Source organism: Seriola aureovittata, chromosome 5 (genome assembly GCF_021018895.1).
Source record: "Seriola aureovittata isolate HTS-2021-v1 ecotype China chromosome 5, ASM2101889v1, whole genome shotgun sequence".
NCBI classification, from domain to species: Eukaryota; Metazoa; Chordata; class Actinopteri; order Carangiformes; family Carangidae; genus Seriola; species Seriola aureovittata.
Window position 1 is genome coordinate 24,367,927 of NC_079368.1, and position 16,980 is coordinate 24,384,906.

General features: G+C 40.2%; 2 protein-coding genes across 4 annotated transcripts; both read right to left on the reverse strand.

Annotated features, from left to right (window-relative positions):
• Window positions 1-488: 488 nt before the first annotated feature.
• si:dkey-283b1.6 (uncharacterized) lies at window positions 489-5,764 on the reverse strand. Its single transcript, XM_056376724.1, has 4 exons — window positions 5,684-5,764; window positions 3,350-3,436; window positions 2,332-2,614; window positions 489-2,137 (listed from the first exon to the last, which is right to left on the reverse strand). The coding sequence occupies exons 2-4, from the start codon at window positions 3,382-3,384 to the stop codon at window positions 2,018-2,020; spliced, it is 438 nt and encodes a 145-aa protein (XP_056232699.1). The 5' UTR covers window positions 3,385-3,436; window positions 5,684-5,764; the 3' UTR covers window positions 489-2,017.
• A 1,332-nt stretch (window positions 5,765-7,096) lies between these two features.
• erap1b (endoplasmic reticulum aminopeptidase 1b) lies at window positions 7,097-16,980 on the reverse strand. 3 transcript variants are annotated; one of them, XM_056377165.1, is made up of 19 exons: window positions 16,881-16,980; window positions 14,518-15,038; window positions 13,946-14,084; window positions 13,704-13,838; window positions 13,416-13,536; window positions 12,822-12,976; window positions 12,553-12,666; window positions 12,066-12,197; window positions 11,683-11,814; window positions 11,369-11,452; window positions 11,058-11,215; window positions 10,534-10,613; window positions 10,232-10,415; window positions 9,887-10,043; window positions 9,547-9,731; window positions 9,289-9,450; window positions 9,056-9,196; window positions 8,696-8,777; window positions 7,097-8,261 (listed from the first exon to the last, which is right to left on the reverse strand). In XM_056377165.1, the coding sequence occupies exons 2-19, from the start codon at window positions 15,006-15,008 to the stop codon at window positions 8,091-8,093; spliced, it is 2,823 nt and encodes a 940-aa protein (XP_056233140.1). In that variant the 5' UTR covers window positions 15,009-15,038; window positions 16,881-16,980; the 3' UTR covers window positions 7,097-8,090. The 3 variants fall into 3 exon arrangements, with proteins under 3 accessions (XP_056233140.1, XP_056233141.1, XP_056233139.1); XM_056377166.1 differs by having other exon boundaries at window positions 16,885-16,975; XM_056377164.1 differs by lacking the exon at window positions 16,881-16,980 and adding an exon at window positions 15,518-15,979.

Sequence of the window (16,980 nt, forward strand, 5' to 3'; positions counted from 1 at the left end):
ACCACTGCATTGGTGAAAGGTTGTATAAAGCCTTTTGTGTTAAGTGAATACTACAAGTTTGAAATTGAAATGATAAATAACATAAAACTAAGGAGTGAGAAAGAATTTGACTGAATTGTAGGTGTTTTAGTTGCATTACAGTTTGCAAGTACTAAAATTCCAGTGATGAATTATGCTTCTGAATGCAGTTAAGTAAGAAAAATAGTTGGTTAAAGTGTATCGGATTGATGACACTCCATCAGCAAGTTAAAGGGTTGATTCTTGTAAGTTTTAGTACCTGAAAGGAGAGTAAAATTTAATTCTGTGCAGATGTGCAGAAATGCACACAATACATCAATAAATGTTAGGATCTTGTGAATTAAACTGCCTTGGCAATTTGCATAGGCCAAACCTTTTGTGCAAGAGCGGCCTCTGCTGGCCTGGCCCTTTTTTCTTTTATAAAACTGAAATTCAAGTCAAATTCTGAGTAGAAGTCACACAACACTGTATCTTTGCAAAACAGATCAACTTTTATTCCACTCGTTACAAGGGAATGGTTTTGTGCCAAAATGTGAATACACATCACAGTTAAGGTGAAAATACTGTATTTACAGTGTTGTTTGTTGAAAAATGTATGATATGTACACATGACAATATCAACATTATGCACATTTTATGTTTACACAGAAAAATGATGGCAAATTAAATATAAACACTTAAAGATATATATATTTATCCCATAATTTCTTGGGGGATAAGTGACACCTCTGACTTTAAAACACTGCTTTAATCTTTCAGGTAAATTCTATGGGACCCCAGCATTTAGCAGTGGGTTGTGGGTCCCGTGTCACCAAAAAGAAAATAAGGACAAAGAAAGAAAGAAAATAGGAAGAAACATGTAATCCAATTTCAGGACAGAGCTGAGAACAAGTTTTTGCTTTGGACCATTGAATCTTTACAAAAGTTCTCCCCACCTCTGCTACATGTAAAAACACACCTTTTGTGTCTATGTCTTTACCTCAGTGCTGCTCAGTTCAGTATTCCTGTAAGAATGTGAACTACACAGCACTCAGAGAACACATACTGTACCTCCCTAAGGCCGAACAGTCTTCTAAACCAGTGATTTGATGAAAGAAGACATATTTTAATCAGCATTTGGGGTAGATAATATCTGCCATAATTTTTTGGCAAATATCAAAATCCTGTGTGTGAGAAAGGAGAGAAAGCAAATCACACTGAATACTGAGTTGTTTGTATTTAAGTTTAGCATGTTGTTGGGCCACATATCAGCAAACTGTTATCAAATTTGTATGATATGTCAGTTTATGTCACACAGACCACAACTACAAGACTTGGGCAGCCAGTTATAGGAAAACAGTACAACACATGCAGCTCATCCAAATATGTAATGAACCAGATTTTGCAAAGACAAAATAAATTGGTAGAAGTGTTGAGAGGCACTAATACATGTTCGGAAAAAAGAATCCAAGGGGGGAAATGGCACCCACTCCTCATGATTCAGGAGACATGAGCCAAAACAAAGTGCTTCATAAATGGCCACATGGTGGCACCATTTGGATTTGGATCTACGACTGAATTTACACTAAATATCATAACTGCCTATAAAGTGGCTTCTGAGATATCCTGCTAACAAACAAACAAACAAACAAACAGACTGAACTCAAACACAACCTCCATGGTGGAGGTAACAACACCACTTAGGGAGATGATACACACAGTCCAAGTTGAACAATCATCATGCATGGGAATAAAATCTATTTTGGGTCTTAAGTGGTTTAGTGGCTTGGACAATGTGCTGTAAACTCATGGCACTGTAGCTATAAACCTGGTGCCATCTCTGCAGCTTTCATCATCTCTGTTCCAACAACGCATTCATTACCACAATAAAAAGCAAAGCTCACAAGATAAAGTTTCTTTAAAATGTTGTAAACTCCAGCTACCAGCTCAAGTCCATGATTCAGTGCAATAATCAAGACCGTCCATAACCTCAACACAGACACAATGTGATGGTCCCGGCTTATGGTTGCGACCGGGTTTGTGATTGTGCCATGTCTGTGTGCGACTGGGGTGTTATTGGATACACAGGAACAGTATGTTCTGTGTAAGCAGGGGGAAGATCATCAGGTTTGAATCCCAGCTGCAAAACACAGAAAGAAACACAAAGTTCAAATTTAACTACCAGGAAATGCACATTGAGGTAGATGTTATGCATCATTTTTTTAGTGAATGTGGGATGTTGGGGATGGCAAAATCGAAATGAGACACCATCTGATGCACCCTGATTTGGCTAGTAAAGTTTTCAGTTCTTATGTGTCATTGTTTTAGAATCACCTCATCATAGGAAGGTGGGGGCCCAGAGACGACAGCTGTGCTGTATCTTGGAGGAGTTGTGTGGAGATCCTGGCTTTGTTGAGGCATCCTCACGTCTTCACTGTCCTGCTGCGACATGCTTCTAGGGAAGGGGATAAAAAATATAGGAGGCCGGCTCCCGCCCTGCTCACTGCGTCTCAACACCTCCCTCTCTAACTCCTCCTCCCTCAGGCGACTGCACGCCCTGCAGAAGGTGGTGCAGAACATGATGGAGAGACCGAAGCCCAGGATGCCCAGGAAGATCCTTGGAGAGGAGGAGGAGGAGGAAGATGGGGATGGGTGAGATGGGAAGGAGATGAGTGCAAAGGAAGACAGTGTGTGAATGAAGGAATTGTCAATGGGAAGGTAGAAGAGTGAGAAGAGAGAAAGGGAGCGACAGGGAACTGGTCTTACTCTATCCAAATCCATTTAGACAAAAGACATTATTTCTCATGAAACATTAATGTCTTTCAAGTTTTAATACTTTTAAATATCGTAGGGTCCTGGAGATCCTGGGCCCTCTTTAAAACTCAAAAAACATTTTATTGTTTAATTGATACTTTATTGATTTTTTCTTTCAGGTGTTTATAAGAGTTACATCACTATTTAAGATTAATATACTGTACATTTCCTTGTCTCTGAATGAGACAAGGAATTTCTTTGTCTTTGGCAAAGAAAAAGATTTTATATTTGTAATGTAAATATAAACATGAAATATGTCCTTATTTGGTGTAAATACAATGTTTTATGGTCATTTCCACATTTGGACACCTTTATTATTTGTGCAAGCACAGTGAGTAATAAAAGTTTTAATAAGGTTGGAGGGAAAAAAAAGATTTGAAGGAAAAGAGAATGGTTGATTTTTAAAAAAAACAATATTATTATTAATCTCATACAGCTGTTGGGTTTGTAAGATGTAGAATTAAAGCCTACGTCAACAAAACAAAAGGGTTAAATTAATTACCAAAGAAACTTAAAGGTGAAAGGGAATGTGTCTTACTCTAGAATGGGAATGTAATGAAAGGACATCATCATAGTGGTGATCACAGACCAGAATGGAAGTGGAGTCAGAAATCGCAGTTTGAACCTGAGGGGGAAAGAGACAAAACTCTGCATATTAATTTTGCCACCGATTCATGCTTTATTTATCTAAAAACATTTACCTCTCTATAGCTGCTTAACTTTATAGACTTTAAACATGCTTACCTTGTAGGACTACGTTAATGTAGGTTTTGATGCCTTTTCCCTGATAACACCATCTAACCACATTTCTTTTTCTTTTCTGTGGTAACCAAGAATACTTATAACTTAAGACTGATAACCGTTTTGTCCGAGATATCATGATCCACTGAAAACTGTTTTATTGCCCTTCTCTATGTGTTGGTGGAGTAATAATAGACTTATAAAAGTACATTGCTTACCAGAAGACAATTTGTTCTCCAGTAACCTCATACGTTTTACAGCCATTCAGGCCGCCTGCACTGATTGGTGTTATTACGCAAAGATCTGACGAGCACATTTGTTCCAGTGCGCTTGTAAACCTGGCTGGTGATCGACGGGAATGTTGAGGTAACAGTGTATGAAGAGGTCAGAGGCATCAACATCAAAGCTCGACACAGTGCAGTATGTGGTCTAAACTTAATTTAGTACAAGACTCTCTTCAGGATTTTCAAAGAATAAAAAGACAAAATTTCAAGTTGAAAATAAATCCCCACAGTTTGAGCTACAGCTGTCAGGTCAGTGTGATTTTCAAAGAGATGAGATGTGTATTTTCTCACATGTTAAAATGTCTGAAGCTTATATACTCACTTATTAAACTGCTGGAACACAGTGATGAAATGTATCATCACACGATCTCATCAAAATCTAAATAGGAGTTTTCTGGATCATCACACTTGACTGAACTGCAGCAACAACCCAGTATAAACAGCATTATATCCACATTATACACCACCATAACTGTTAATACTAAGATATTAGTATATCTTAAATTAAATTTTTTGTGTTTTACGTTAAAATTAACATAGATTTAAAGCACCCCAGTGGCTCACCTGACAGTGTGCATGCCATCTGGGCTCAGACCTTTAACGCAGTGGTCTGGATTTAAATCCACCCCAGGCCTTTTGCTGCATGTCATACCCTCTCTTTCTCTCCGCCAACTTTCCTGGCTCTCTCACTGTCCCTATCGCATTAATTGCAAAAATGCTCCAAAAAGTTAAGTAAAATGAACACAGTTTTAAGATGCAATATGTCGATATATGTGTAAATGCACCCATCATTTCCTTTGTGCTTTATTTTTTTGAACATTTATAAGTTTATAACTTGTTATCCAGTGAACACCATGTACAGTATCTCTGATTTTTGAATTTTTCAGATAAATTGAGGAGATTTTCCAGTCTCTCCAGATACACAGACCATTTAAAAACCAATTGGATAACCTGAAAAATGCACCGTCAAATTAAGAGAGCTGTTCTAAGGTCATTAAAAAGCTGTTGTTTTCTAGATGCATTGTTTTCACAGGACAGGTCGACAACCTGTGGCATATAGTCTCCTCATGCTGTCTCATGCTATTACTGGACAGACAGACTATAACAGACTGAACAACAACCTTGAATCACAAGTTTATCACTGCTCATGTCATTTTTATCAAAGGTTGAAGAGCTTCCACCTCCACTTCAAAACACGCTCCAGACACACCTCTTATGTGTCCCTACGGGTCTAAAGACTAAATTTAAGTGGGTTTGCCTCAGGTAGCATTGACCAATAGTGACATGTCAATAAAGCCGTTACTGCTGGTAAATTGTTGCTTCACTTCCTGTCTTGTGAGAGTGAAATTACGAGGAACTAAGTGGCTGTGAGAGTTTATAACAGGTTTTGATCAAATTTTTGAAATGAATGAACCGTTAACAATTTTATAACGTCAGCTCCATAAAGAAAGAGACACATTTTGATCAAATTGACTGAACTATTTTTTTTCCCCACCTGGATCGAGTCCTCAACATGATGCTGAGTCCGTACAGGGAAACAAAAGATCTATACATACTTCGAGGTGGTCTAACATTACCACTTTTTATATGTTGAACAGATCATTAAACAAAAAGCAAGCAAATAAAAAGACCATGAAAATCACACGAGACTTAGGTGAGGTCAGAATTCATAACACATGAACAGCGAGCACACTGGAACAGGAGCCAGGTCTGTAAATACGGACTAAACAAATAAACAGTTCGACACTTTACACTGAGATTAAATTCAAATGAAAAGTTCTCAGCAATTGAGCAGTAAGTTTCATAAACAGGAAGCAGAGGGAGAAAGAGCAGCTTCAGGCTCTTACCTTCAGTCCAGAGATGGCTCTCCTCAGGTGTGGGACTGGGAGGGCAAACTCACTGGAGCAGAGTGCAGTTTCTATTGTGGGTGTGCTGGTGAGGGGAAGGTGTGTGTCCGTGTGTGTGTGTGTGTGTGTGTGTGTGTGTGAGTACAAAGCCCAGCATAAACAGTAAGCATATAAATATGTCAGCCCCTGAAACACCTTCATAAACTTAAGTTTTATTTCCCATACCAGCAGTGTGTTTAAGCTTGTGCTTAGCTTATACACAAGTGTTACGTGTGCGAATATATGTTATATTAACGTATGTGTGTTTTATCAGTTGGACAGTGTGTTATATTAGTTTGTGCTAAAGGTCCATCAGAGGAATTTATGGTAGGATTAGAAGATTTAAAGTAACAGCTACATTTCTGAGAGGCACATTACCGTAGAAACTAACAAAAACTAAGAAACTTTTAGAGATTAATGAGAAAGATTAAAACCGACTGAAAGTGAAGAGCACTAAAATCTTGAGGCTCCTCTATGTTATCGTAAGCGTAGAGTCATGACTGGTGCGCCAGAGTCAAAGCAACAGGTGAAGAAGACACTGTTCTGTAAGCACTTTGCACTTCCTACTAAAACCCTGAGGAGGAACGAGGCAGAGTATGTGCCATGTTGAATGTGAGTCCACATGAGAGATTGGTTGAGTGCTCAAGCCAATTTATGGGAAAAAAAAAAAAAACTTGATACACTTGGCTAAATCAAGGTTAAAAATTAATTTTTGAATGAATGAATTTTCTTTGATTAAATTTGAGAGTAATTTCTTTGATTTAATTGTCCGTCACAGTGGCTCTGTCACTATGGGTCAGGCTAATGGAGCCTGGATCAAGTTTAAAGGAGTACAGCGCAGTTTAATGTTTAATATTGCACTTCCATAAAGTTGGGGGACTTCCAGATGCAGATTTTTTTTTAAGTGGTCAAAAGTGGTACAGAAAAGGCTGAGATATAGATAGTACTACATGCCAAGCTCCAAAAACTCGAGCTCCTACATTTCCTATAACACACCTTGAAAGCAGTCTCTCTCTCTCTCTCTCTCTCGCCCTGACAAGTGACCTTAATAGATCAAAAAAGAAACTGTATAATTTCCATTTAAAGAAAGCAGTTTGGCCCCCTGCTCAAGTTTGGTTTGAGCAAATGTGTTAGTCCGTGCACGTGTGTGTTTGTGTGACTGAATAGAAACAGACAAACCGAAAAGTATGAAATCATTCCACAAATCTGGAAATTTAACTTTTACCACTTAGAAACAGACGACCTGCTGACCACAGATGTGAAAAGGTCCAGAGGTTACTTCTATACGACTCCCACAGCTGATCTTGCCAGGTTGAATAAAATACGGTTAGGATATAATAGAATACAATGCAATAATAGAAATACAAATGGAAATTATGGGAATTTTTCATTTTTAATATTTAATTCAACACATATTCTCCTTGGAAAATAACAGAATTGCTGTAAATCCGGACCTAAAAATATTTTACAGTAGTTATTCATGTTTCCAATATTGGAAACTCAAACTGTGCAAAAATGATCTGATCTGTTGTTTTATCTCAATTATGGTTTAAAAACACTTGAACTATACAAAAGAATAACAAGTGCATTAGGTTGACCTTTTGTCAGATGTAGCTGTTGTGGGTATTCCCACATTTTTGCAGCAGTTTTACTGAAGGCTGGACGCAGCAAGTCTCCTTTTGGCTTCTTTCTCTAGAGCGTATGTCCAGTCTTATTTTTGTTTGTCTTTGTTTTTCGTGGGAAGAAGTGGTCTGCTACCTAAACAGCACTGTACCACCTTTATGTTGCTGTCTTCAGCCTTCAGTCATATTGCAGCATGAATGAAAATCACCTTCATAAAAACTGAGACTTTAGACAGGGAGTGCTGCACCCATCTTTGAACTTAACCCCAAAAACACACACACATGCACAAGCACACACAATACCCACAAACATATACAGATACACACAGACAGCAGTGAGCAATAACACTCAGACTGTCTACTGGAGAGCACTTTCATTGGGAAACAAACCCCCCCTGAATATTTTTTTCCTTTTAAAATGATGTTCCTAACTCAGACCTCTCACATAATCTGGTTCTTTAAGGCATTTCTTAAGGCTACTTTCACATACTGAGGGAATGTGTCTCTTATGGATCACATGACAGTATTTCTTTAGGCTGTAAGATAAAGAGTAAGTAAGAGTTAAAATCTACCGTCCAAATGAAGTCAGGAGTTAGTGCCGTTCAAGTCAAAGTTGAGTTGACAAACTTCTTGATTATAGTCGTCAAATATAAAGTCATCCAATTTTTGACTTGTGTCCAAACTTGTAGTAGTTTCTGTTTTGAGCAACATTATTATCCACATTAGACTTTTTGCTTCACCTGCCGCTATAAATCCTCATGAGGCCCTTTGTGTCCGTGTTTGTCCAGCCAGGCCCGCAGCAGAGGAAGGTTGGTGTCCATCCAGCGGATGTTATCCTCAATGGTCTCATATGTCTGCTGGATACACCTCATCTCCGAGCCCGTCTCCTCGGTCAGGGAGCCGAAGAAGCTTCGTACCTGAGCACATGCAGAGCATAAAGATTTAAATATACATATTACATTTGACACGAGATCCAAAAGTACACATTCATCCTCCGAACAAACTTGAAAGTAGAAATAGAGAAGAAAGATATAAGATACAAAAAAATAATTCTGCTCCCATAAACCATACTAAAAATGTGCAATTTTATTTTGCAGCCAGTACTAAACATGAACATACCAAGCAATGCAAACTGATCTTCTCTCCTGCTCATTCCCATTTGAATCAGGTCACTGCTGATATTTTATTTATTCTTTATTTTTGAGAGTGTGTTTTCAGGAGATTGTACAAATAACAAGTGCAACAAAACATGACAGACAGAGAAAACAAATAAAGGATGCAAGACAAAGTCCAAAGAGTCCGTGGATTGAAACCCAGTTACATAAAGAGGGTGTGTATCTGTTTCTCTTACCTCATTTAACGTCTCCCTGGTAGAATACTGGTTGGTCACCCCAGTCACCATGTATGATATAGTGTTGGAGCCGAGGTCGAACCTGTAGCATCAAAGCAAAGACAGTAAGACGCAATTCAACGTTCAGAATATTCAACTCTCTTAACATTTCCATCTAAAAAGGAAAGACATTGGCAACCATGTGAGTTTTGTTTTGAAACCTTTACATTTAAAAAAGAAGAAAAAAAAAAGACACTTTATAAAGCTAGAAACTCCATGATGTAATTTTATCTAATAAGACAGGTGCATTTTTAAATACAAAGCATTCATAATTCATCTTAAATTGAGATTGAAACGTGTCTGTGTGATGGTCTGACTGACTTCTTGATCAGGGTTTGCCAGTTGGCTCGGAGGAAGTCCCAGGCCAGTTTGAAGCCATGGGGGTTCTTGCTGACTGAGACGACCACGTCTGGGAGGTCCTGAGTCTTCATCACATCACCGCGGAGGCTCTGCTCCATCATCCTGCAGACAGAAAAGAGAGAGGTTAGAGGGAGGGCAGCGGACATGGCTATTTCCTTTTTTAAACTAGGTTTTACTCATGTGTCCATACACACCACTTGAGCTTGTCCTGCAGGGGGGTGACAGTCATGGCAAATTTCATGCGGCTCTTGACAGACATTTGCATCGAATTGCGGTACTTCTCAAACAAGAAGTTCCACCCCTCTGGTGTTCGAGCTCCAATCACAAACACAGCCATTGTGATGTCGACAGGGAGGCTAAAAACAGATAAAAGTATTTAATCTTTATTGAAATTATAGCTCTGACAAGAGGTAACATTTAGTTATGCTGTTGCGCTATTTAGCAGCCCTGACCTGATTTTGCCATCAGAGGCCTTCCACTGGTTAAAGAGCTGGGTGGCTTTGGTCACACAGGGAGTGTAGTTCCTTACACAGGCAAACAGCAGCAGGTAACTCCTGAGCACTCGCTCGGACACTGATCCGGAGTCAGACCACTCCTGCCGATCAATCAGCCCCCTGAACAGATCCACAATGTAGCCCTGAAAAACACAAGAGGCCATTGTATAAATTCCTCTGTAAACTGTAGGAACTGTGGACAAGTGCAATCTGAGCCCATTGACTACTTTGCTCTAACCTCCATAAGAGTTCAGTCTTAACTTTAAGACACACTGGTACGACTGCTGCTTTCACTAACCTTCATCTGGTTCTCCAGAGCCGGCATGTCCCGCTTCTCCATCAGTTTGTAGAGAGGTACGAGCTCTCCAAAGCCCTGAGTCACAGCCATGATCTCAGTCTCTCTGGACAGGTACAGAGACAGTTCCAGAGCCGTGTCCAACCTCACCTTCCCTATGCTGCAACATACAAGACAGATTTCAAATCAAACACATGCTGCAGTTTTTTCCATTTCGGCTATCGTTCAAAATTTACAAACCACGCTCAGCAGGAAATACTGCCCTATTTTTGTCTTTATGTTCTGCACAGTAACTGTCAGTGAGATTAAAATACAACCAAATTTAACTTCTGCGATCTCTTAACAGACCTGACCAGCTGGAAGACGTTGTGTATGAGGCTGGCACGATCGTTGCTGGTCAGCGCCATGTGGTTGTGTTGCAGCAGTCTGATAATGGAGTTCCACCCGTTGCCTGCGTAGTGGACCATGTAGTAGCCGCTCATGTCCACATTGAACTTCACCCAGTCCACCTCTTCCGGCAGGTACAGCACGTCTGCATGGAGGAGTATGGATACAAGCTTTGAAGTAAAGTAGAATTCAAATTTTCTGCATGTGGATAAAGGATTTAAATATAGCAGCCAAAATAAATAAATCAGCCACATCGCACTCACCAGTCTTTGTTTTAAGCAGGAAGCGGTGGATGGTGCTGGAGGCGCTGGTCATGTACGTCAGTGGAATCTGCCACAGGAATCTATCAACGCACAATGATGATTAAAAATAAATCAATTTAAAAAAAGTCTAACAATAAATGATCAAACTTAAAATTATATTAATGATTGTAGGAATAAAATGTAACACAGTAACTGATATTTTGACAATTATTTTACCTTATACAAAATGATGTATTAGGCCCCAGAAATGTATAATTTGTGTGAAAACAGCCTTTGACTCTGTACTCCGCCTGTGTAATTACTGTATTCTGGCTTTGTATTGCTGCCCAGGCTGCAGAGCGCTGACAATCAGTCACTGCTCTCTGGCTTTGTAGGCCGTGTAGTATTTGAAAATTATAATCATAAGGTCATATAAAGAATGACACGGTGGCTTTAAAACTGATTTCAAATGCATGAATAGCGACTTCTGCAATGACTGATACAGTACAGTTATCTGCCATAACACTTTTAATCTGACATTTTACCCTTCAGTGAGGGAGGGGTCATCTGTCTTCAGGTAACGCTCCTGACTGAGTCTGACCTCCCGACCTCTGACCTCCACAGTGACCAGCGGGAAGCCCTCCTGCAGTGTCCAGGTGTCCATGATGGCCCTGACATCCAGCTCATCATCAGAGTACCACTTCTGCGTATGCACACAGTTCGATACACAATCAATGATCTCACATCAGAAACAGATGACAGACTTGTGGTGCAGCTACGTGAGAGTGCTACTGGAGTCGCTGGAGTTTGCTCAGTGCTCAGTTGAAAGTGGATGCGAAAAAGGATGAAAACTTACAGAGGCTCCAGACGGCACGTTGCGTTTGGAGCAGAATTCTTTGTGTTTCATTCGGCCTTCGTCCAGATCATCTGAGTCGCAGATCTGTTGGGGAGGGGCACAAAATCTTAGCAGAGAATCATAATAGCGCCAATACTGACGGTAACAGACACATTCCGCACACACTGTCAAACACAAAACCTCCCAAATGAACAACAGGCACATTCTGTTACATGACCTGTCTTATTCATTAAAGCTGACTGATTTTAAGCTTTAATGTAAATGTGACACCAAACATTGCGGTGTTTACTCATACTCGCTCATACATCACTCACATTAGTCAGGCTCTCCCACAGGTGGCTGTTGACAGTGTTTTGGTAGCTGTAGCGTTTCAGGTATTGGATGATGCCGATCTCAAAGGCCTCTGGAGTCAGGAAGTCCCGCAGCATATTCAGGATACATGCTCCCTAAAAGAAACAAAAAAAAAACCAAACACACTGTATGTTGCATGCGGAAATTCAACAATCCAAATACTTTCTGTTGTTTTAATGTTTTGTTTCGTACAATTTTCATTAAACTTTGGGTATTCATTCAAATTCATGGACCTTTTTTTATGAGTCGACTTTACTTTTAATCAAGTACACAGACAATTTCACAGGTCAAATATTCAAGTGCATCACCACCAAATGAATGGCCCTCAATCCAGAATGAAGCTGACCTTGTCATAAGACACATCATCGAACATCTCCTGGATCTGCATGGGGTTTTCCACGGGGGTGGAGACTGGGTGGGAGGAGCTGAGGGAGTCTACCTCCATGGCCTCAAAACATTTCCCCAAGAAGAAGTCATCCTGGAAGGAAGGAGAGAGGAGGGAGGAAATATGGGAGTGCAGGGAGGAGATAAGTAAAAGAGGTTCAGGTCAGACCTGGGACAAAATTTAAAAGAAGAAAAAGTTTTACAGCAACACTTCATAAATACTGTAGTTTGAGATAATTTGTATATTTATTATCTTTCTTGTTATGCCAGTAAATAATTTCTGAATTTAACTTGGAGAGAGTATAAATAACAAAAAGATAAACTGCACTATATGGCAGACCGGCAAATTAAGAAGATGAAGGCAATCAGTATGCTCGTCGCCTGTCTGCTATAATGTGCAGTGCACATGTTCTTAAGTTAAGGTACAAGTCGGTTCACTGTGCTCTCACCACATGCAGCTCTGGGTAGGTGATGTCGAGAGAAATATACTCCATGAACTTGGCGAAACCCTCGTTGAGCCACAGGTCATTCCACCACTCCATCGTCACCAGGTTCCCAAACCACTGGACAGGGAGGAGAACATGTAAGAACAGCTTTATGTACAAGGACATGATGTAATTATGCAGCATTAAAAGGTCGCTCAATTCTTCCTCGTAACTTACTAACTTACTAATATAATGCTGATGGATAACAGACAAAACAGATATAGGCCAAGTACCTGGTGTGCAAGCTCATGGGCGATGACCTTGGTGATGCCGAGTTTGTCTGAAGCTGAAGACCTGTCGGCGTCGAAGAGGAGGCCCGTCTCTCTGTAGGTGGTCAGCCCCCAGTTCTCCATTGCACCTGACTGGAAGTCAGGGATAGCAGCCAGGTCTGCAGCGAACAACATCAAACACTTAAATACAGCTAAATATGGTATATTCACCTGCTGGTTCAATTCTCCTCTGAAACTTACATTCACACACAATGCATTCAGTGTGCTGATTACATTTTATATTCGCCATCAGAGTTTCTCTGTTCATTCCAAATTGGAGGAGAGAAATGTTTTATCTGGCTCAGGCACAGACCACTAGCACTGTTAAATGCCTAGATCCAAATTTACATATATGTGCTAGTCAAAGTGATCTCTCACTAATCAGTAGGACATGATAAAAATGTATACTGGTTGTCTTCAGACATAAAGTCTGTTCGTATTCTAAGGCATTATGCTGCCAATACTTTTCTCAAAGTACAGTACAATAATTTTGTTTAATACAACACAAATCGCTTTATAGGTCAAAAAAGAATAATATAACAACGTATTTCTACCGACCCTGTTTGGGAAGCGGGTAAGGAATATCAAAGTAGTCATCATAGAAGTCCAACAGCTTCACAGCAGCATCCAGTGCAAATGCTGTCTGGTCAATCTTCTCAGGTACAGCATAGATTGAAATCTGATGGGAATTACAGTAAAGAACACACTCTTCAGTATTAATATAACAGGAAGTGGGTGGGCAGTTTTATCAATGGATAAATATAAAGTTATAAATATTTCCATATAAACAGTTTCTGAAGGAGAGATCTAAGCGATGGCATGGCCTGCATCTGTCGTCCTTCTCACCTTGACGCCGTGCTGAGTCGTCTTGCTCACAGACAGGAAATCAGACACAATGTAGGCCACCAGGTAAGTGCTCATCTTTACAGTGGTGTCGAAGTGATCCTCTAGCAAGCCGCCTGGCAACGCCACTGTTTTAACCTAAGAAACAAAGGTGTGTGGTGAAACAAAAGAAAGGATAGGTCAATGGGTCCATTACACATAAAGCCATTAAATCGTAATGCTGAAGCTGCCGCAGTCATGTGTACCTTAGGCATGTTGGATATGGCTATGTGGCGTGGCTCTCGTGTGATCCGTATGGTGAAGTTGGCTTTGAAGGCAGGCTCATCAAAACAGGGGAAGGCTCCACGAGCAAAGGTCGCCTCAAACTGTGTGGAGGCCATGAACCTAATAATGTAAATAAATAATAGTGAAATACAACTGGCATTAAAGTTTAACATAACATGCTGTTAGAAGACTAAAGGATAATTAAAGCTGCTATATGTAGCATTTTCAACATTAATTTATCATTGGCAAATCTGTTGTTGTAACATAACTAATGAGACTGTTGTCAAAATTACGATCTTCTGTGTTTGGTAATGATGACACAGCAGTTTCCTCAAAGTTAACACGACATGTTCCATGAACCCTGGTGCTTCCCAATGCTTCAGCACCTCAGCTGTACCCTTTAATATCCATTGTAAAGGCTGCAGATTTTGACACCGGTGGGTTAGATTTACTGCATTTGTTCAAATGTAACAAAATTAATGCAGTAATGATTCGATGATGGTAAAATGCTACAAACACACAGCACTTTAAAAAATATGTTTCATGCACTTACCGGACTTCCCCAGCGCTGGTGCGGTAGCTGCTTTTGTAAAAACCATGGTAGCTGTCAGATAAGTTGGCAGCAAACCCCAGCTGAACTTCATACTTCCTCCCTTTAGTCAGCACGGAGTCTGACAGCAGGGCGAGCTGATGGAAACGAGGATACTCCAACACCCGAAGAGGCCTCACACCTTCAGGTGCCAGGAGCAGCACATTGGAGATCTGCATCTGCTTGGCATGGAGAACGATGACGCTGGTGTCTTCATGCACATCCAACTCAATACGAGCAACGCCGGTGAAGTCGAAGGTGGTCAGGTTGGGGTGGATGATCAGGTCGTTGTGGATGGGGGAGACGGTTTTGGGAAGTCGCATGCGATCCCAGGGGAATGGCTGGCCGTTGGTAGCTATGGGGGGGTCTTTGGCTTGGCCTTCATTTGGCAGCTGCGCTCCAGATGAGGGAGCGAAGGGACCGAACAGCAGCAGCAGGAGAGGAGCCACTAACATGGTGACAGTGAAAGCAGGAAATCCCCTCACCTGTAATGCAAATATCATACAGTTGCGTGATTACATCCAGAGATACTATCGTTTTGTTGTCCATTTCTAGTTAAACTTCATTTAAATCACACATTTTATTTCTGAAGGACCCAAACACACATATAATTCTTAAGAGAACAATCAGGTCTGACCTTCATTTCTAGAGAGCATCTCTCAAGTGTAAGTGTCACCTTCTTAATATCTCTCTTATTTTTCTAAAAAACTTAGTAATAGCTGCATAGTTAATCAAACCACTGCTATGCAAATACACAGAGAATAAGACGACAACGCACAAACATGACAGGTGGTGAGGAAAGACGATACTTTCGGTCTCACACTAATTTCCATTCATTCATGGCTCTAATAAATCCCTATAGAAAAAAAAATCATAATCTAAGCTGCCAAAAAGTGAGACGCTATGACGGCCGTAATTTTCAGTTCTCAACATTGGCCATTTATTTCATAATATTTCTACTTACCGTGTCGTCTTCTGTGCGCACAATGAATTGCAAGAGTGAAAGTGAAACAGATACAGGAGGAATTGCATGCTGGGAAGAAGCGCAGGAAACGTCCTCCACTGACTTACATTTTCAGTTTGCAAGTATTATAACACCAGAGAGAGTTAAAGCTGTGGTGACATGGCTGTAAATTTGGAAATAAAATTCTCTTTGGTTTCAGGAAGTCCTTTCATGTCTGCAGATTAAACAGGCAGATACAGCAGTTCTGACCCGCTTTTATGTTTTTATTTTTTTTACCAACCTACAGTTCACGACTAAAAACATTTTTGCAGAGTTGCATTAGTGTGAGTCAGTGGTGGTTAATAAGGGAACCGAAGCAGGAGCAATTTTCTTTTTAATAATATCAGGAAACAGCAGGAAACATCCTCTGTGAACAGGAAGTTCCGTGTTGTTATAGTCTGCAGGGATTATATTTCACCGCTAGATGGTGCCAATGTTTTAAGTCGCTGTCATTTTGGTTTCCCATGAGTTCCTGTTTATTTTCTGTCTGATGTTGATTCCAGTCCCTCGGATATTAATACATTTCACTGAGCTCATGAAATGAATTGAACTAATGTAAATGATCAATTATTAATCCTTTGGCCAAAACCAGAATCTACTGCAAAATTAATAATATGTCTCCTAAACTCAAGTATCATTGCAAACACAGACACTGTCTATGCCTTAGTCTATATCCAACATTTGTGGATCTCAATTCTACAGTTGTGGATTTGCATTTTTAAAGGCCCTTAGTTTTGAGACAAACTTTCCGCCAGTCTGAACGAAAATGGACTTGTTTCGCTCGGCCACTTGCTGACGACACCATTTCCGCTTTTCAAAGTAAGAGCTGACCGCAGACTTCTATGAGCTGCTTTATTTCCCAATACTCAGCGAAAAGTAACGTGCACTACGTTAACGTTTGTAAGATAAGAAGAGAAGGACCTGGTTAAGGTCTTTGGGTAGTATGGCTGTTGGTGTTGTTATTTGTTCAGTTAAGAAATTACGCATTGCAATTTTATTGTTCATTGTTCATATTTGCCTGTGTACAACATATTTGATGCACAGAAAACATTTTGATTTGTTTACAGTAATTACTATAAATCTATGCTTAGAATATAAAACACAATCATGGTTTCTTTCATACTTATATGCAATTTGTGATATACAAACGGTTGTTTTTGCCTAGTTTACATTCAGGCCAGTAGAAGTTAAACTGTTCACATGAAGCATTCAGAAATTAACCCTTTCCGGAACCGTCTGACACTGTAGGACTTACTCACTCACTTACTTACTTTTCGTCAAGCAAAACAGCTCGGGTGTCATACTCTCAGAGTATTTTACTTACTGACCGCGGACTTTACACAGACCCAGGTTTCATTTCACTGCAGGTTGTTTTTGGCGCGCTGTCCTCCCAGTCTCCGTATGTGGGCAGCCTGTCGTGGCAG